Source organism: Dermacentor variabilis, chromosome 3, assembly GCF_050947875.1.
Source record: "Dermacentor variabilis isolate Ectoservices chromosome 3, ASM5094787v1, whole genome shotgun sequence".
NCBI classification, from domain to species: Eukaryota; Metazoa; Arthropoda; class Arachnida; order Ixodida; family Ixodidae; genus Dermacentor; species Dermacentor variabilis.
The window spans coordinates 211,437,786-211,460,126 of record NC_134570.1 but is presented as its reverse complement, the minus strand read 5'-3'; the positions used below and the strand labels follow the sequence as shown (position 1 = coordinate 211,460,126).

Below are 22,341 nucleotides of genomic sequence, written 5' to 3'. Positions count from 1 at the left end.
AATGCGCCGCGTAAGCAGCGAGTGAACGAAAAATGTTAGGCGTAACGTTAAGGAACATGTAGAGAGCCTCGTGAATCCTACATAAAACTGCAATAGCCGATATTCTAGTCGGCATTAAGACGACAAAAAGAATGGAGCTAGGCAGGTCATGTAATGCGTGTTGCAGATAGCCGGTGGACGCACAGTCGACAACGGCAGAAAATTAACTGGGGTGATGCAACGAGGAAATAGAAAAATTTCAGGTGAAAGGTGAACCAGCTAGCGCAAGACAGGTTTATTTGGAGATTACACGAGAGGCGTTCACTCTGCGGTCAACTCAAAACTCGGCTGAACATGTTGATGATGATGACAACATTCAGCTAAATTACACGCTCGTTACAGCCTGAAATAGCGGACATCGAGGAACTACTTTATTGTGCCTAATCGGTTTGTTAGACTACTTGTGGGCATCAGTTTCCATAATAATGGGATGACAAAGCAGTTTTATGGCATCCTCGGCGGTATGTTGCGATGTATTCATCATTAGCCCGGGGCAGTTTGGAACGGATGGTTGTCTTTGTACCCTCCACCAATAACATGACTCAACAAAGGACAGTGTTGTCCCCGTTATTATTCTTTATGGCTACGGCAGTGCCCCATATGAAATATTTTTTCCATTTGGCATAAACAGGTCACAATAAAGATGCGTGTGAAAAGCTGGCGCTTATGCAAAACGGTGTTTCTAAACCGTAACCTCCACCTGGCCAAACAAACGAACTGACAATGCTTGTTGATGCAAAAAGTTAGCTTTACTAGTCCAGCACAATGGAATTTTCATTGTTTTATTTATTTATTTGTATATTTTGCTGGTATCTTAAATTTTCGCAATCGTATTATTAAAATCGAAAACAAAACACATGATATAGAGACATAAGCGCGTTCACTGCAAGCGTTGCATGTTAGGAGGGGGAGAGGCTTTTTCCTGCAGGTGCTCGTAGATAATGCAGACTCACCCAGCGATTGGCGATTGGACCTTCCCAGCTCCACTTCGGAATAGGTAGGGTCTGAAGCCTGTCAGAATGCACTTCGTAATGCAAGGCACCTGGTAACACACCGACTTCTGGCAACATACGGGAAAACCAGTGGCAGGGCTGATGTAAACCATGACGAAAAAAAAAGCCTCTGCGCCATAACCTCCATGTCGCTCTCCACTCATATGGTTCCCTCATCGCCTCAAGCTCTGCATCATTAAAGAACTGAATCTGTGAGAGGGCACATTTTCTTGCGGTGAACTTTGTATCATTTACTGTTATCAGTAATGGTATGATAAGCCAGAACGATGATAATGACGTGCTTCTGCAAAACCTCCTTATTGGGAGTTTTGTAACCCTAAAGTCAGAAGTCACGTACCTCGCTCAAACGCTCAAGGAGGAAAAGATAAAACATGCCTTATTGGATGGTCGAAAACCTTCAATGTTGATTTAAAAGTTATCACGTTAGCTACAAAATAAAATGCCAGTTTTTTTTAAAGCTATGTGTCTATATATGTGTCTTGTGCCTTGCAGTTCTTGCGAAGCCTGTGTGACGCAGTCGACATCTGCCAGGAGCGATATCCACATATTCCGTTCAACGTAAGTTATAAGACTCAACAGGGCGACCATTGTCTTTTCTGTTCGACAATGCGCAAAAGCAGGACTAGCCGCTGCGCGTAGACAATGACAGCGTATCAAAGGTGCAGCAACGCCAAAGCTGCCACAAATGGTGTCGAACTGTTATCCTATCCTTTTATGTTTGTGTTTCTCGTTTCTTTTCGAGCTTCGATTACTCGCAATTCAAGCCAAGCCCGCACGGATCTTTTTTCGCACGAGAAACGCGCGTCGCCATGCCGCCCAAGCGGTGCTATCGCATGTACTTACCGCGCCCGCTTCTAGCGCTCATGACGGTGCAAGTGGGCGGCATGGCCACGCGCACGCCACGCGACATGTGGTTTAGTACAGGGTCCACGTGGGCTAGCAATTGCTTCCTACAGACGTGGCGCACGTTTCCTTTTCCTGACGCGTCAGTAATTGCTAGCGGATTTTGTTTCTTGATATGTCATCAGCGGACATTGAATTAGTGGCGCTATTATGCGCTTGTCGTATTTCGCAGGCTTTCTGAGGTGAGCTCCATCAATACGACTTTGTCGAAAACACGTCCGTCGGCCATTTTTAAAGCAACGTGCAACTTCCGTATTGGCACTACGAAAACGAGAAAATGCCGCACACTAGGCCGCGTGGTGCTCAACATCACTGAGTTTGCCTCAGCCCGCTAGCACACTCTGTCGTTTTAACCTCTGTTACATTTAGACAGAACACCATATATATATATATATATATATATATATATATATATATATTGACGCGTGGACCTGTTTATCTTTTTCGGGTGAATGCCTTTCACCACCTACGAAACGTTATCGCTCAGCGCTGAACGCGACTGCATGCATGGGAAGTTTCTGGAATGATATCGATGGTTCTATCCGCTGCCTGTTGTGACCGAGCCATGTGTAATGTGATTGCATGTATGGGGAACGCAAATGGTGTAGAACTTTCTGGAAGACACGCAAGCACCAGCGATTACTGTGTAACGTTCGATGGCTCGTGTATAATAGCTGCCGCACTTGACCGGCAGATAAGGTTTTCGACAACTACGTGACTATATATATATATATATATATATATATATATATATATATATATATATATATATATATATATATATATATAGAGAGAGAGAGAGAGAGAGAGAGAGAGAGATTATAATAAAGCAGATGCGACGAGCCTCGTGTTTCCGATAGAAGCTCGGAGACGACGACGACGACTCATGCTGTTGATAGCAAGAGAGCTCGGCCTGCTCGCTGTTGCTAGGTTGCTGTTTATCTGCTGCTTCTCACTTTTAATTAAACATCATTACATTTGGTGGAGATTGCTGGAATCCCTCAAGTCACCTTAGAGCTTCGCAATCATACGTTGCCCACGGTCACCATTACTGATGCGACCTACGCACCGACTGCACCCATGGCTGCCCCTGTCACTTGCGCCGGCGTTCTCCGTCAGCCCGACCCGGACATCTTTTGCTGGACCGGAAAACATGACGTCGAAGTCTGGTTGTCCTCCTAAGAACGTATAAGCGCTCACAATAAGTGGGACGACGAATCTAACCTGAATAACGTCATATTTTACCTTGCTGACGCCACACATCTATGGTTTAAGAATCACGAATCTGAAATCCCCCCCTCACCCCGATTTGGTCCACATTCAAGAGACATTTCGCCGAAGCGTTTGGCCGCCCCGCTGCCCGCAAGCTGCGCGCCGAACTTGCGTCTACGCCACCGAGAACGGCAACATCCTAAGAAACTTTCCCCAAGTATACTGAGGATGTCTTGGATCATGCTGCAATTTTTTACCTATGGATCCCGTAACTTTTAAATCTACTGGCATAAAAAAATAATATACTCTCTTAAGCTTACGTCTGCTTGTAGAATAGACGAAATCACGATTTTCTAAAAAAATACTAGTAACTATTCCGCTATCATCTTAGAGAGCATTTTTCACAGTCGTACATGTGAAATCACCTTAATTAACGAAGTTGAATCTGTGCAAAATCGCTCCGTTCGTTTCATCTCAGCTAACCACCATCGCACTGCTAGTGTTACAATAATGAAGAGTACCCTTCAAACCGCATTATTATCTCTTCGCAGGAAGGAATCACGCATTTTCCATTTTCATAAAATCTACTTCCACAACGCATCTCTCCGCCCTCTTTGAATCCACCCTGCGCTTTATTATTCGCCTCGTCGTTATCACGTACATAAAGTTAGCGTACCCCGTAATAACACCGTCGCGTGCTCACAATCATTCCTTCCTAGGACTTCAGTCCATTGGAATAATTTACCTATATCATTAGTAAGCATCAGTGACCCCACTCTTCTTAAGAATACACTAATCTACATAAAATAATGTATAGTGGCAAATGGCATGATGACGTACTTATTCGTGAACATTGTCTGCTTGCTAAAGTGTACTTCTTCTGTATTTTCATATTATGTAAGTGCCTGTTTTTGTTGTTACGAATACATTACTAGTTTTTTCATATGACTTTTTTCCCTGCCTGCGAATTACATCAACTAATCCAGTATTTTTTTACTCTTGGAATGTATCCTCGCCCGTCCCCTCTGCAATGTACAATTATGTACCTTGAGGGTATCACAAATGAATAAGAAATGAATAAACCGGGTGAGACTTCCTCAACTATATTGAGGATGCCTTGGATCTCTGCAGCCGTGCTAATCGAAAGATGGTGGCGGACGAGAAGATTAACCATATTCTCAAGGGTATTGAGGACGACGCGTTTCAAACGCTGCTGGCCAAGAGTTCAACCAGCGTCGCCGTACTCTTCAACCTGTGTCACAGTTTCGACGAATTGCGCTGCCAACGTAACATCACCCGCCAAAACCTCCCACTGGCTGACTCAGTCTCGGCCATTTCAGATGCCGCTGGCCATACCGATCGTTCTGCTCTCGTCCTTCTGCTCAAGCATTTCACTCACAAGGAAGGGGCCCGCCAGCTATCGCCGCTCCCTCACAGCCAGGAGCCTGCGCCAACACTGCCTTCGCCCGAACAACAAGTAATCCGTGCCGAAATATCTGACGCACTTATCCCAAGTCGCCCGCCAGCTCCTGCGACTGCAGCGCTCTCCTATGTTGACTACCCGCCGCTATTCGCATCTCCATGTCACCGCTCTCTTATGCTGACTGCCGGTCACGAGTCACACCTCCGCCGTTCAAGTATGCTGTTGCTCTCGCCCGGTGACCCCACCGTCATATTCCATGCTACCACCAACGCACCGGGTCCCCCTGTTCCCGTTCCATGGCAGTCACCCCAGCTTTTTCGTCCAGCCGACACGTGGCGCTCAGGAGAGAACAGACCTATTTATTTCGCCTGTGGCACTGCTGGTAACGTTGCGCGCTTTTGTCGTCGTAACATTCCCTCGCACCGTGACGCTTTCGACCAGCTTACCTACGCGCCACAACGTGCCGTCGAGATGCGCCGCCAAGATGCCGCTGACTCGCCACTGAGACTATTCGATCGCGACCGCCGTTCAGAAAGCCACATTCTCGGTCGCCATATCGACGGTCGCTGTCACCTATATGTCGTCCGCCACATACGGCCGAGGGAACTTGACTAGCGCAGTTCCGGAGGCAAGAACTGCAAGTTCATCGAACTTTCTAAGGCCACAATTTTCACCACAGAATGTCGTTGACGTCCATGTTGAGGGAGCATCCGCTCAAGCGCTTATCGATACCCGGGCCGCAGTTTCCATCATCCCTCAAAATCTTTGTCGGAAGCTGAAAAATTCAGAAGCCCTCCATCTGGCATGGCACGCTGCACTGCTAGCGTGCAACGCATTAACCCTACAGCTGTACGCAGCGGCCGTGTAGTCATCAAAGACGTTTTGTACGTCATCGAGATTTTTGTGTTCCCCTCCTGTTCTCATGATCTCATCCTCGGATGGGACTTCCTGTCACGTCATAGTGCCATCATCGATTGTTCTCGCGCGCAAGTGGCCCTTATCCGCTATGTAACTCGCCATCGGTCGGCGCCGACCTCAATCTTCACAAAGTCTTCGCGGATGACGATATTGGTCTACCTCCGGAGGCGTCGGTGCATGCAACCTTGTCGTGTACTGCCGCGCGAGACTCAACTGCGGCGTTTACGCCATCTGACATGCTTTCTTACCGCAAGAACTTATTTCAGCCGTTCGCCGTCCTCACTGTTAGGTCTGAACCCGTTTGGATACCCATCTGTAATCCGCACAGATATCCAGTGACCATACTGCGCCGGGAGGCCTTAGGATTCGTGCAAGCTGTCACATGTATTGAAGACCTTGACGTTGACGATGGCGCCACCCGTTCACATCTGAACGCCATAACTTCCGTCTCATCAACACTGCCTTCAGTTATTTTTGACAACGCCATCGCCGCAGACCTCTAGCCGTCTTATCGCACTTAACTTCTTACTCTTCTGAACAAGTTCGTTTCTTCGTTCGACTGCAACGAACCATCCTTGGGTCGCGCGACAAGTGTCTCTTATACTAGCGACGCCGGTTCCCATGCCCACTTGCGACAGCGTGCGTATCGCGTTTCCGTAAAAGAGCGCCGATTCATCACGAAACAAGTGGACGACAGGCTGCAGCGCGGCGTCATTCAGCCTTTTCAAAGCCCTTGGTGGTAAACTGTCGTTCTAGTGCGAAAAAAAGATGGCACCATTCGGTTTTGTATCGATTATCGCCGCCTAAACAGGATTGCAAGAAAAGACGTCTGCCCCTGCCTCGCATCGACGGTAGTCTCGACTGTCTGCAAGGTGGCGAATACCTCTCGTCTTTAGAGCTCTGCTCTCGCTATTGGAGGTTGCCATGGCTGAGGCTGATCACCCAAAGACAGCTTTCATCACTCCCGATGGCCTGTACGAGTTTAACGTTATGCCCTTCGGGTTCCGCATTACACCTGCTACCTTCGAGCGCACGATTCATACCATATTTCGTGGACACAAGTGGAAGACTTGTTTATGTTACCTGGATGACATAGTTCTTTTCTCACGGGATTTTTTGACACATCTCGCCCATCTGCATGACATCCTGACCTGTCTCACTTCAGCTGGCCTACCGCTAAACCTCAAGAAGTGCCGTGTGCCGTTTCACTGCCCGAACATTAACTGTCTTTGGTCACGTTGTCTCGAAAGATGGTATCCTTCCTTATCCCGACAAGCTTCGCGCAGTCGCCTCGTTTCCGAAGCCCAGATCTATCAAGGTCCTGCGAAATTTCATAGGCCTGTGCTATTATTTTCGACGCTTCGTGCGGAACTTCGTCTTTATTATCGCAACCTTGACGAAGTTGCTTACCGCAAGCAAATGCATTTCTGCATGGTCGTAAGTATTTAATGAAGCCTTTGACATGTTACGGTATTTTCTTACTTCTTCGCCATTACGACTGAACTGCGCCGACAGATGTTGACACCAACACAAGTGGTGTCGGCCTTAGTGCGGCCTTGGCCCAGCTGAAAGCCACGAATGAATACGTCGTGGCTTATGCCAACCGTACCCTTAAAAAAGCTGAGATGAATTATGCCGTTACAGAGAAGGAATGCTTAGCCATCATGTGTGCGTTGGGCATGCTTTGTTCTTATCTCTATGGCTGCCCTTTCAGAATCATCACTGACCATCACGCCCTTTATTGGCTCTCCTCCTTGAAAGACCCGTCGGGCCGCCTCGGCCGTTGGGCGCTTCGCCTGTAGAAACGTGACATTCGTGACGTATACCGCTCTGGTCGAAAGCATTGCGACGCTGACGCGCTGTCTCACTCACCGATGACACCTGATGTGGCTTCTGTTTCCGTTCCTTCTCCGACCACAGACCCGTCACTATTGACCGCTATTGACATACTCTCCGAGAAACGGAATGACCCATCGATTGCCCTGCAGCTCGACTACATTGCCGCTCCATCGGTCGTTTCTTCAACGCGAACGCTACGACGTCAAACAGCCCACTTTTCCGTGCGAGCCAACATCCTCTATCGCCGCAACTATATGCGTGATGGTCGGAAATGGCTTCTGGCTATCCCTTGTCACATGCGCTCCAATGTGTACGCGGAATGCTGACCCTCAAAGTGCCCACGCCGGCGCCCTAAAAACATTCACAAGGCTGCGTCAACAATATTACTGGCGTGGAATGTATCGGTTTGTGGAGCAGTATGTTCGATAATGCACCGCCTGCCAACAAAGCAAAACTTGCATTGCGCCCTACTGGCCCACTACAGCCTCTACCGTGCCCTGCTCGACCGTTCGGCCGCGGAGGCATCGACCTCTATGGCTCGCTCCCATGCAGTGGATGTGGAGACCGCTGGATTATTGTTGGCGTCGATCACCTCACGCGCTACAACGAGACCGCGGCTCTTCCCGCTGCGACCGCGCGCGACGCTGCGATGTTCATTCTTCGCAGCTTCGTCCTTCGTCACGGTGCTCCTCAAGAGCTACTCAGCGATAGGGGTCGTGTCTTCTTGTCAGAAGCGATACAATACCTCCTTCGCGAGTGCCAGGTCATTCAGCTGAAGTCGACCGCGTATCACCCCCAAACGAACGGTCTCACGGAGCGCTTCAACTCAACACCGGGCGACATGTTGAGGTTGTACATCTCGTACGCTCACACCAATTGGGGCACTGTACTCCGGTTTGTTACTTTCGCCTACAACACCGCGACACAAGCGACCAGCGGTTTTAACCTTTTTTTCTCTTGTGTGGGCGTGAGCCTTCGTGTCCTCTGGATGCCCTCCTGCCCTACCGACCTAACGCTTCCGAGTGCACAACAATTTCAGAAGTCGCCCATACGCCCGATATTGCCACCAGCTGGCTTGTTCGTTGACCAGCGAGAATCAGGGGGGACAAAAGACAAGACGCGATAGTCATGAGGCCACGCCCACACTCCCTGCTGGTTCCCTTGTGTGGCAATCAATACCACCTCGCATGCCTGGCCTTTCTTCTAAACTACTTGCCCGGAACCATGCTACATACCGGATCATCGACGCCTCCTCCCCTGGGAACTATATCATTCAGCCCGTCACACCATCGCCGGACCTTCGTTACCGAGGTCGGAAGACAGTTCATGTTAGCCGTCTGAAGCCTTATTTCAAGCCCCTCGTCTCGTCCACTCCCTGAGTCGCCAGGGTGGCTCCGTTTCACACTCGGGGACGATGTAATGGAGCAGACGCACATCGCGTTTCCGATAGCAGCTCGGATACGAGGACGACGACCCGTGATGTGATTTTCAAGAGGGCTCGGGCTGTTCGCTGCTGCTAGGCTGCTGTTTAGCTGCTGCTCCTCACTTGCAAATAAACATCATTACAATATATATATATATATATATATATATATTGCGACATCCTATATGGTCGCCGCGGGTATGTGCCAGGCGATGAGAACGACGCTGAAGTGGCGCGCGAGTGGAAAAACAAAGACGACAATGACGTCGCGTTGACTGCTCTCATAAAAGTGCTTTTACACGTCCTCTACGCCGGCTTTCCCGTCTCCTAATAGGCTGCGACACTGGTAGAGGTGCGGGGTAGGATTGCCTCATGCTCGGCACCCCTTCGCGGAGCCATACCTCGAAAGCGGAATCACCTTCGTTCATCGAAACTCCTGTTCACCGGTGCAGTCGCCGCCTGCTAGGCCTGACGCCCGAGTTCAACCCTTTGCCGGACCCTGCTGGAGCGCGTCAACCTACTTCCGCCATGGCTACTGCAACTCCATCGCAGGTGACGCTGCAGAATCCTAAGATACCAGAAAGTTTCCACGGCGACGCTTTTGAGGATGTCCAAGATTGGCTTGACCAATTTGAGCGTGTCGCCAGTTATAATGACTAGGGCTCCCACCAAAAGCTGTCTAATGTCTATTTTGCGCTTCAAGACAGTGCGCGGACGTGGTTTGTGAACCGGGAGAGAAATTTGACCACGCGGGATGCCTTCCGCACCCAGCGGCTATACACATTCACTAGTAGTGACAGAAGAGACAATGTGCAGCACCTACTCGAATCCCGTATTCAAAAACCAAACGAGCGCGTTGCCATGTTAGCAGAAGATATGGCCCTCCTTTTCCGCAGAGCAGACCCTGAGATGGCCGAAGAAAGGAAGTTGCGCTATCTCTTGCGCGGAGTGAAGGAGGAACTGTTTGCCGGGCTCATAAGGAACCCACCGACGACAGTGGCCGAATTTACCAAGGAGGCTACCGCTATAGAACGGGCACTACAGCAACGGTACCGCTAATATGATCGCAAGAGCTCGCCGGTGAATGCTTCCATTCTACCTGAGAGCTGCAGCACGTCTCTACGTGAAGTCATCCGAGAGATTGTGCGAGAGGAGATCCGGCAGCTCGGGATCTCTCCCATGGCACCAGCGGTGGCTTCTGTCGCTGATATCGTTCGGGAGGAAGTTCTAGAGGCCTTTTCGTCGCCCGACTGGCAGGCGGTGCCGCGACGATTGACCTACGCGGAAGCTATCTGCCGTCCACCTCCTGCCACTTCGATGCTGCTGGCACCGTCGACCACTACGACGCAGCCATCACCGACACCCCCGACGCCCTATTTTCGACAGTCACAGCCGCCGCCAACTATGCCGTATCGCCACCAGTCGATCGCTGCGCCTCGTTTCTACAGTGAATCCTCTGCCGGCCTCCCGCTTCGAAAGACCGATTTGTGGCGCACCGCTGACCGCCGGCCACTATGCTTTCATTGCGGCGAAGCAGGACATGTTTACCGCGCGTGCCACTACCGCGCGGCTGGGTATCCAAAATTTTCCAGCTGCAGTTACCCTGTGTCTGATGCTGAACGTAGCCGCGACGGAAATTCTACAAACTTTCGGCCAGAAGGTTCAACGACGCCTCGATCGCGTTCCCCCTCTCCGGCTCGTTACAGCCCACCGACCCGTCGCGATTTTTCTGACGCCTCTAGGGGCCGGTCCCCTAGCCCGCGCCGGGGAAACTAGAGGCAGCGACCTCCGGTGGTGAGGTTGCAAACCGGCTAGCTACCCAAGAGCCCCCATCTACGCCGATCGACGACTCTACAACTCCGACGACTCCAACCACACCTCCTGTAACCGACGCTGTCAGCGCCGATCTTGTCGTTTACATTGACGGCCACCAAGTGGCCGCTCTCGTCGATACTGGTTCGCATTTTTCGATAATCAGTCAAAAGCTGCCCGACAGGCTGCGAAAAGTGAAGACGCCGTGAACCGGGCCCAACATCAGAACTGCAGGTGACCAGTTGATGACGCCGATTGTAAAATGCACAGCCAGAATAGTAATCGCCGGTGCAACCTTCGTCGCCACCCTCGTCATTCTCTTTGAGTGTTGTGAAGAACTTATATTGGGGATGGATTTTTTGAAAGAGTATGGTGCAGTGATTAATGTCCGTGACCTCGTCGTCACATTTTCTACGAGTTCAGCCGACGTCGACCCCGCGGCACACCAGCGATCCCGCTTACGTATCGCCGACGACGACGTCACGCTTCCGCCGCGAAGCTGTTCCCTCGTGCCTGTAATCTGCGACAACTTCAACACTGGGACTGGCGTCGCTGAACACATGGACGCACTGGTACTGAGTCAAGGCGTTTCCGTCGCCAGGGCCGTAATTAACGTACACGACGGACGTGCTGAACTCCTGCTGACGAATTTTACCAGGGAACGTCGACACATTGTTAAAGGCACGGCTGTTGCTTACTTCGACGAATTTACATCAATACAGGACTGCCTCTCAGTGGAGCACGCGACGTTCACTGGGGCTATGCCTGCCCCTGTGGTCGATATCAGTCCTTCCTTATCGCCCGTCGAACGGAGCAGCCTTCTTGAGGTCATCGATGAGTTTAAGAGCTGCTTCTCATCCACGTCACAAGTTAGCCAGACGCCGCTGACTAAGCACCGTATTGTCACCGAAGCCGACGCCAGACCAATTCGGCAGCATCCTTATCGTGTAGCACCGAAAGAGCGCGAGGCAATCCAGACACAAGTGAAGACGATGCTTGACGACGGCGTTATTCGGCCATCTAAGAGTCCTTGGGCATCGCCTGTCGTATTGGTGAAAAAGAAGGATGGTAGCCTGCGCTTCTGCGTCGACTACCAAAAACTCAACCTGATCACAAAGAAAGACGTTTATCCGCTACCGCGTATCGACGATTCACTGGACAGGCTACGAAACGCACGTTACTTTTCGTCGATGGATATTGAAGAGCGGCTACTGGCAAATAGAAGTTGATGAGAGAGACCGTGAGAAGACCGCTTTTGTTACGCCCGACGGACTTTATGAATTTCAGGTGCTCCCCTTCGGTTTGTGTTCTGAGCCGGCAACGTTTCAACGACTTATGGACACTGTACTCTCAGGCCTCAAATGGCAAACCTGTCTGGTCTACCTCGGCGACGTGATTGTTTTCTCCGTAACGTTCGAGGAACACTTACGGAGACTAAAGATGGTCTTCGAAGCAATACGCTCAGCTGGTCTAACTTTAAAACCTGAAAAGTGCCATTTTGGCTTTGAAGAACTTCAATTTCTCGGTCACGTTGTTAGTCGTGAAGGTGTCCGACCTGACCCTGATAAAGTATCGGCCGTTGCTAATTTCCCAACGCCATCAGATAAAAAGGCCGTGCGACGTTTTATGGGTCTTTGCGCCTACTACCGACGGTTTAGTGCGGAATTTTCGCGCATCGCATGGCCATTGACCCATCTTACCAGAGAAGATGTCCCCTTTGTGTGGGGTGAAGACCAGCAACGGGCTTTTGACGACCTACGGCAACGGCTGCAGGCGTCGCCCGTCCTCGCACACTTTGATGAAGACGCTCCTACGATTCTTCATACCGACGCTAGTTATGTCGGCCTCGGCGCAGTGCTTGTACAGCGGCAGGTCGGCACCGAAAGAATGATTGCTTACGCCAGCAGGACGCTATCCAGGACGGAGGCTAATTACTCCACTACAGTAAAAGAATGTCTCGCTCTGGTGTAGGCCGTCCTGAAATTTCAGCTATATTTGTATGGTCGGAGTTTCACCGTTGTCAGTGATCATCATGCACTTTGCTGGCTGACTAATTTAAAAGATCCAGCTGGTCGGCTTGCGCGCTGGAGTGTTCGGCTCCAAGAGCTCGACTTCACGGTTGTGGACAAATCGGGGAAACGACGCACCGACGCCGACTGCCTCTCTCGGTCTCCTGTTGAGACTGCAGTCCACGACGATGATGACGCGGGTTTTCTAGGCGTGCTAGATACTGTCAACGTTTCACGCCACCAACGCGAGGACGCAGAACCGGTTCCTCTTTTCAATTACTTAGAGGGAAAAACAAGCAGCGTGCCGAGGTTATTCGCGAGAGGGCTGCCTTCGTTTAGCTTACGCCACGTCGTTCTCTATAAAAAGAACTTTTCACCTAATGGCAGCAGCTACCTACTCGTCATTCCTGCATCTCTTCGCGACGAAGTCCTACATTCCTGTCACAACGAGCCGACCGCTGGTCACTTGGGATACACCCACACATTGGCAAGAATTAGGCTGAAGTACTATTGGCCAAGACTTGCGTCGATCGTGAAACGTTACACACAGACATACCTAGATTGCCAGCGCCGCAAAGCCCTACCCGGCAAGCCAGCTGGATTGTTGCATGCTGTTCAGATAACGCAAGCGCCGTTCGAACAAATTGGCATGGACCTTTTAGGTCCATTTCCACTGTATACTGCCGGAAATAGATGGATAATCGTCGGCACCGATTATCTTACTCGATACGCCGAAACAGGTGCTATCCAACGTGGAACAGCAGCCGAAGCAGCGCGATTTTTCGTCGAAGCCGTCGCCCTAAGGCATGGCGCTCCCGCAGTGGTCATAACAGACAGAGGATCTGCGTTCACGGCTGCGCTTCTGGATACCGTGTTGCGACTAAGTGGTACCACTCACCGAAAGACCACGGCTTATCATCCCCAAACCAATGGGCTGACAGAACGTATGAAGAAGACACTGGCAGACATGATGAGCATGTACGTCTACGTCGACCACAAAAACTGCGACGAGATTTTACCATACGTTACATTTGCGTATAACACGGCTCGCCAAGAGACAACACGCGTGACGCCTTTCAACCTCGTTTACGGACGCGAAGTGACAACTATGTTGGACGCAATGCTGCCACACGAGTGCGGTGACGACGAGACTGGTGCCGAGGAGTTTACGCAGCGCGCAGAGGAAGCCAGGCAGCTTGCGCGTTTGCGAATCCAAGAACGACAGGAATACGATGCCCGACACTACAATCTTCGGCACAGACCCGTCACATACAACGTCGGTGACCAGGTGTGGGTCTGGACTCCGATTCGTCGGCGGGAGCTGTCTGAGAAGCTCCTGCGAAGATACTTCGGCCCGTACCCAGTTCTGAGCCGCATCAGCGATGTGAATTATGAAGTTGTCCCCGACAGTCATAACTGCTCCAAACGCCGGCGGCATCTGCCCGAGGTTGTGCACGTGCTTCTTATGAAGTCCTACATTTCCTCGTGACCTCAACTTTACACCGTCTGTGCACAGCCTTCGGCGGTTGGTTCATCGGGACGATGCCTTTTTTTTCAAAGGGGGGGCAAATGCCACGTCCTATATGGTCGCCGCGGGTATGTGCCAGGCGATGAGAACGACGCTGAAGTGCCGCGCGAGTGGAAAACAGAGACGACAACGACGTCGCGTTGACTGCTCTCATAAAAGTGCTTTTACACGTCCTCTACGCCGGCTTTCCCGTCTCCTAATAGGCTGCGACAATATATATATATATATATATATATATATATATATATATATATATATGTGTGTGTGTGTGTGTGTGTGTGTGTGTGTGTGTGTGTGTGTGTGTGTGTGTGTGTGTGTGTGTGTGTGTGTGTGTGTGTGTGTGTGTGTGTGTGTGTGTGTGTGTGTGTGTTGTGATGAATATTATCGCTACTTGGAGAAGCAGAGTGCGATCCTCATGCAAGAACACGATGATTGAGAAGCTCGAGGCTTTTACGCTGTTCCTTGCCATTGCTGGCTGGCTTTCTATGGCTGCGTCTGCTTTCTAATGCGAGTACTGATTAAAAATGCCCTATTATGTCTGGTAGAGGTTGCTCGTTCCGAAGAACCATGAATGTCTGCATCCGGACCTTGCCGCCTGTTTTTGTGATGGCCACGGTCGAAGTCCAACCGGTTCTTTCCCAGCCTCCGACTGTGGTCTGTTCCGGCACTGTTCAGCAACGCAACCGTGCTTTCTTATTCTTTAGCGGAGCCGATGACCAAGACGTGAAGGATTGGCTTCATTCACATGACCGAGTAAGCAAGCTCAACAAATGGGACGACGTGCATAAGCTCTACAATGTCGTAATTTTTCTTGATTTACCTCGCTATTCAGTGGCTCCACAGCCACTTGACTGACCTACCACCTGGTTCACCTTCAGAACGAATCTCGTGGAGCTATTCGCTCGTCCAGCCGTTCCCAACTTGCCTGCCGAAGAGCGCTTGCGGTGGCTAGCTTCATAACATGGCGAGACCTACGCAAGCTACATTGAAGGTGTCGGCCGTGTCAAGAATGTCAAGCCATTCATGACAGAGGCCGACAAGGTCAAACACATATTGACCAGTGTCAACAGCGATCTTTTTCATATGGCTGTAGCTAAAAACCAGCAAACAGTAGCCAACGTTATTCAACTCTGTCAAAGCTATGACGAGTTGCGGAATCAACGCGACTCCATTCACCATGCCTGTTCACCCGAAAAACTTATTTCGGCTATAACTGCTGGCGTTGCGGGAGACTAGTCCGTGTTACATAATGAAATTGAGCAGTTCGTACGTGCGGATGTTGCGCACCAGCGGTCCCTTCTGCCTTGTATACTTGGTGCTGCCCCATATATGCTGCCGCCCTCAATACAGCGCGCCATTCACGAGCAAGTTTCTTAGGTGCTGCCCGCAGCCCCTGTGCTACCGGTGACGGTTACGCTTAAGTACGAAAGTTCCGCTGTCCCGTCTCTGCCTCCACGCACCTATGCCGAAGCCGTAGTGACAACTCAGCCTCTACCCATCGCCAACTCTCACGTGCCAACAGGCACCTTTGTTGCGTTACCTCAACCTACGCACCAGGCAGCCCTTCCTACCTCACGACCGGCGCCTCGTTTTTCAAACCCGTTACACATTCCTGACCACCACCGCATATGCTACAGGTGCAGCATCCCAGGCCACGTAGCGCAGTTTTGCCGCTGGCATGGATTTCTCTCTCGTGGAGACATACGACCAAATAATTATGGTTTTGCATCGACACCTCAGAATGTTCCCATAATCCTCCTGCTGACTCCTTCTCTTCCACTCGCCGGAACTTGAACGCTCATCAGTGGCCTTCACGACGTCCCCGTTCCCTTTTATCAACCTTGCGACGACCTCAGCCTGTCCCTGAGGAAAACTAGAAGGTGTAGTTCCGGGGACAAGAACTGCGCAGCTTTCGAACTATTAAAAACTTCGTTTGTACTCCTCTAATGTTGTTGCCGTCTGCGTCGAAGGTGTGCCTGTTCTAGCCCTTGTTGATACGGGAGCAGCAGTGTCTGCAAAGACCCAAAACTTTGCCATGAACTCGGAAAAGCAACGATGCCGCTTTCTGACTTGACACTGAGCAATGGGAGGTCGCGACAAATCTGACCTTTTCCGGCGTCATTCAATATTTTTCGTACACCGTCGAAATTATTTTGTGCTTTTGCAATGCTCCCAAAGCGTAATACTGGGCTGAGACTTCCTTTCCGCTCACAACGCCGTCAGCGACTGTGCTCGCGCTGTAGTTCAGTTTTCACCGTTCTGTGACCTCTCGTCGACTTGCCGCCTCTGCCTGCAAAAGTTGCCGCTGACACTGCGTTATTGCCTTTCCATCCGCTCTGGTACCTCTTTCTTATGACGTCCCTACTGGCTGAATCGTACTTTTAGTCCTTCTGAAACCGCTGTCCATCGCAAGTTCTTTCTGGTTCCTTTCGCCATACATCTATGTTTGCAATCCGGTTGCCTGCCCCTCCACTTTACTGTGGTGAGAGTCGCTTGGCAGCGTTGACGAGCTTGATCTCTTTTCTACATACGTCGTTTGTTTCGGATCCACCGTAATCTGTTGAGATTGGCGACATTGATACTTCTGTTCTAATCGCTCGACCATCCTTACGGCGCCCTTTGCCGTTGCCTTGACGCCCAGCAGCAGCGTGCAGAGCACATCTCTTTACCTGAACGCTTTCGCTCCCGCTTCGATTACCTACAACCTTCTTTTGGCCGTATTAGAACCATAGCTCACCGCATCGACACTTGTCTCCAAGCTCCTTTGCGTCAGCACCCATATCATGTGTCAGACCCTGAGTGCCGCATCATCGCAGGACAAGTTGATGACTTGCTCAAACGCGGCGCCATTCAGCCCTCAAATAGCCCATCGTGATCCCCGGTAGTTCTAGTTAAGAAAAAGGACGGCTAAATAAGGTTCTGTGTTGACTCTTATAAATGACGCAAGGACATCTATCCGCTGTGCCGCAAAGATAACTCCTTGGACTGCTTACAAAGTGCCGAATTCTTTTCTTCCCTAGACCTGCGTTCCGGCTACTGGCAGGTCCCGATGACTCAGCCCGACCGCCCTAAAACAGCCTTTGTTACTAACGATGGATTCTATAAATTGAATGTGGTGCCATTCAGGCTCTGCAACACACCTGTCACTTTTGAGCGCATGATCAATAGCCTTCTCCTCAGCCTTGAATTGCAGATATGTGCCTATATTACGTGGAAAATATTAGTGATCTTTTAGCTTGAGTTCGATATGCACCTTGAACGCCTAGAAGCTGTCCGCTATTGCCTCAGTTCCGCTGGCTTACAACTAAATTTAAGGAAATGTTGCTTTTGTGCCCGGAGGCTGTTACTCCTTGGCCATGTCGTTTCCCAAGATGGCGTCCTTCCGGATCCAACAAAACCGCGTGCCGTTTTCAAGTTCCATCAACTGACCGAAATTACAGAATTTGGGAGCTTCTTTGAGTTTGTTCTTATTTTCGTCATTTCATTCGTAACTTTGCCTCCACATAGCCCCTTTGACTGAGCTTCTCCGCAGCAGCCGCGGCCTTTCCGCAACGCCACCAGCAAGCGACGATGCCCGTTTGCCGTACTGCGCCATTTACTTGTGTCACCTCCTTGATCAACAATCAACTAGCCCGCCTATCCCTGTTAAATATGTCACCTCCGATCCTGCGACATTTCGACTCATTCGTCCCGCTGAAATCCACAAAGATGCTAGTGGCGTTGGCCTCCATTCTGTGGTGGCCCAGTGTAAACCTAGATTTGACCCGCAAGTCATTTCTTACGCAGGCCGTGCGCTCACTAGCTGAAGCCAACTATTCAATTACGGAAAATGAGTGCCTAGCCATCATATGGGCGTTAGGAAAGTTCCGCCCTTACCATTACGGCTATCTTATTGACGCGGCTACAGATCATCATGCGTTATGTGGGATTTCCCCCTTGAAAGATCTATCTGGTCGACTGGCCCGTTGTATTTGACGGCTCCACGAGTACGACATTCGCGTCATTTACCGAGCGGCACACCAACATCCTGAAGAGCACGCTCTCTGTTACTCACCTCTTTCACGTGAAGTTGTTATACCGTATATGCCTCTCTACGACGTGTCCTTCCTAGCCATCGCCGACATGCTTGGTAAGCAAAGGAAGGATCCCTGAGTTACTTACATTATTGACTTGTTGATTGAACCCACACTGCGTCCCGTCTCAGGGGGAAGTACGCCGTCATGTGCTCTACTTCATTCTTGGCGACAGTTTGCTATACCGTGGCAACTATCTTTCCGAAGGACGCAAGTGGCTCTTCGTAATTACCCGCCATATGCGCTTTGACATACGCACAACCATCCACGCTGACCCGCAGTGCGTACATGCCGCAATATTGAAAACCTACACCTGCCTTCGCCTCCGCTACTACTGGCGCGGGATGTACCACTTTTGCCGCTATATCCGTTCTTGTCTCGCTTGCCAGCGCCATTCAACCGCTCCTCTACAGTCGTTGACTTTTCCTGCGCGACATTTCAACCGCGTCGGCATTGACTTGTACGGACCGCTTCCCATCACTCCTGCTAGCAACCGCTGGATAATCGTTGTCATCGAACATCTCACGCGATACGCAGAGATTTCGCTGTTGCCATCTGCATCGGCAAGTTACGTTGCCTCCTTGGCAGTCCTGTGTTGCTTCCGTCTGTCCGTATTTCAGCGTGCTTTTATTGCCATGGATGCACACCAGTGAGCTCGCCCTCAGACCCTTTCAAGGGTCCTTCATTTTAGAACATCTTTCTTTGGCATGGTGCAGCACGTGAGCTGCGTCGCGACCGAAGGGGTAGCTTTCGGTCGGATGTTGCCAAAGCGGGTCCAGAGTAATGCCAGGTTGTTCACAGAACTCTCATTGCCCGCTATCCTGAAACGAACCCACACCCCCACCTTGACCAAAATACTTAATCCAGCGTTGTGCGTCAAGCTGGCAATGTACATCGCTTACGACCAGTCAAATTGGGACAGTGTTCTTCCATTCGGGACGTACGCCCATAAGGCCGCTAGGCAGACCACCACTAGAGTCTCTCCATACTTCTTTATGGGCACGAGCCCTCGCGCACGCCAGACACCATCCCCCCTTGCACTCTGGCGTGAATGAGTCAACGGCAGATTCTCAAGCTCCCAAAACAAGCAGACGAGTCTCGCCACAAATTGCTCGCTCCCTCACCACTACTGAGGCTTGCCGTTATTCCTTATGTACACCGTGTTTCCCATAACATTATGAAAATTGCGGCCAAGGCAAGAGTGAGAGTGGTGTGCAATTCCCCTAATAAACTGAGCGGGTAGTCCAAAATAGACAATAGCGAGGACATTGTCGAGCACAAAAAACTGCTATAAGAATCATGTTCATGGCTTTATTGACTATAGAACGCAAGTCGTCTATAAAATACCGCTTCATTGTAAATGTTGCTATATCGGGCAAACGGGGATGTGCACTAATGATCGCTGCGCGAGCATGCCGCCTGACTAAAAGGAAACCCGTAAAAGTCATCTGGCTGGCCACTGTAACACGTGTGGTTGCACCCCGATCTTTAAGAAGCGCGAAATAATTGGCAGGTATAGTGAAAAGCGTGCTTAGGTAATCTTTGAAGCATTTTGCATACTGAAAAGTGCCGACGCGTGCGTCAGTTCTGCGTTCCTCACGCTCTCAACAAAAGAACTGGATTATCTGCTTGGCTGACGCTTAGCCTTCCTATCCTTCTTTTTATGTTCTTTGTCACATTAAATGATGTCTTGATATGCTGCATCTGCAAATAAAGCATTTGGTTACTAGTTAGCTCTCTGTCCTGAGCTCTTTACTCTCTCGTCCTGTGTTGCGCTGCTTCTGTTTTTATTCTCAAGATGAACCAACCAGCCCCATTGAACACACTGCCTAAAAGATCATCGCGATGTCTCGAAGGCTCCAATGTCTTGTACCCCGGCCCACTTGTATGGCTCTGGATCCCCTCACCCAGCCCCGGTAGGTTGACTAATCTTCTTTGAAAGAACCGCGGCCCTTACCGTGTTGTGAAGCGAGTTTCGCCAGTGAATTACGTCATCGAGCTTCTTGAGCCGTCTTGAGATCAACGACGCCGCGGGCGTGATCGTGCACATACACCGGCTAAAACCCTACTATGACCCTGCTGTGGTGTCCTGTCCCTAAGTCACCAGGATGACTCAAGTGAATGTAGTGAAGAATAATATCGCTACTTGGAGAAGCAGAGTGCGCTGTTCGTGCAAGAAGAAAATGACGATTGAGAAACTCGAGGCTTGTACGCTGTTCCCTGCCGTTGACGGTTCGCTTACTACGACTATGTCTGTTTTATAAAAGGAGTGCTGATTCTAAATGCGCCCATTTATATATATATATATATATATATATATATATATATATATATATATATATATATATATATATATATATATATATATCGCCTTCCGTTTCCCTACCACGGTTGCGCTTTAAAACCAACAGCGCGCGCATGCGATCCCATAGATGAGATGAATACATATATATAGAAAAGTATCAGTCATAGCTCCCGTAGTATAGCCTTCTGAGCCGTTTCCCTTTTCTTTTTCTTCTCTTCTTTTTCTTTGAAAGAAGTCCTATTAGGGTTATTATAATTACACGAAGGTATTTCGCCCTCGCCAGCAGCAGTACTTGAGATAGCTATTCCGGCGGCTAGCTTCCCACGCTATGCGTGCCGCCCCCGCACCTGTTTAAGCTTTTTCCTAGACGCTAGAGCTATACAATATCCGCGCAACCTTGAGCGATCGGAAAGCGCGTTTTCCACCCCGGGCCGGCGGAGAGGGGAGATTTCGTTCCGGCCGCGAAGCTCTCTACATCTCAGTAAGGTGCCTCGCGGTGGTCTCGTGCTGAAGTTGCCCTCTCGGTGAGCGCATATTTCCCCCCTCATCTTTTAAGAGATTCAATACATACAAGCATTTGTCTCGCAAACCAGATTTATTTCAAGGGAATTTCCCACGTCTCAATAATTTCTCTCGTCGTATACGAGTGCTGATTGCCGTGTTATAGTTTGTTAACGAAGCTTCCCCTCAAGTCTAAATATTTTGAGGCAGTTTTCCTAGTCTATAAAGCCGCTCGAGTTCACGCTGCTCCTCTGGCGGCCATTTTTCCAAGAAATTATGCCTTCCAACCACTCAGAATGCCGGTGACAACTTCACGTTTGATCAATTCTGGATATTGTAAATAGTAAACAGCTACTTTTGCTTACATGATCGGCCATGACATTGAAATTGCTGATACAACGGAAAGCATTGCACCGGATGCACGTATATAGAACTGTGTATGTTGAGTGAGATAAGAGCTGCACTATAGGCATCGCAGGCAGTTTTAATTGGAGGCAAACTTGGCAAGTGCGCCTCGAATGATAAATTGTTTTGTCTAAACCGAAACAGCGCGAATTGGTAGGCTGCATGAAAGAGAGACATTCTTATTGAATGACAGGAAGTTATTCGGCATATATCTGGCGATCACTCAGGAAAGGGTTGTTGTGGAACGACGAGTCGGTTCTGATGTACTTCGCTATAAAAACGCGCGAGATAGTGTCGAGCAGCCTATATTGGCTTTTGTGTGTGTATATATATATATCAATTCTAAATATTGTAAGGCAGTTTGTCGTGTGCGTATCATGGACACGCATGCTTATATCGCCTTTCGTTTCCCTACCACGGTTGCGCTTTAAAACCAACAGCGCGCGCATGCGATCCCATAGATGAGATGAATACATATATATAGAAAAGTATCAGTCATAGCTCTCGTAGTATAGCTTTCTGAGCCGTTTCCCTTTTCTTTTTCTTCTCTTTTTTTTTCTTTGAAAGAAGTCCTATTAGGGTTATTATAATTACAGGAAGGTATTTCGCCCTCGCCAGCAGCAGTACTTGAGATAGCTATTCCGGCGGCTAGCTTCCCACGCTATGCGTGCCGCCCCCGCACCTGTTTAAGCTTTTTCCTAGACGCTAGAGCTATACAATATCCGCGCAACCTTGAGCGATCGGAAAGCGCGTTTTCCACCCTAGGCCGGCGGAGAGGGGAGATTTCGTTCCGGCCGCGAAGCTCTCTACATCTCAGTAAGGTGCCTCGCGGTGGTCTCGTGCTGAAGATGCCCTCTCGGTGAACGCATATTTCCCCCCTCATCTTTTAAGAGATTCAATACATACAAGCATTTGTCTCGCAAACCAGATTTATTTCA

At 49.9% G+C, this 22,341-nt stretch overlaps 1 protein-coding gene across 2 annotated transcripts in view; it reads left to right on the top strand.

Moving 5' to 3' along the window:
- LOC142574417 (uncharacterized) overlaps nucleotides 1–22,341 on the top strand; it is a 156,167-nt gene that overhangs the window by 89,964 nt on the left and 43,862 nt on the right. For both annotated transcript variants that reach the window (XM_075683506.1, XM_075683505.1), the window contains exon 3: nucleotides 1,545–1,610. In XM_075683506.1, coding sequence (XP_075539621.1) covers nucleotides 1,545–1,610 — 66 coding nt within the window. The remainder of the gene's footprint in view (nucleotides 1–1,544; nucleotides 1,611–22,341) is intronic.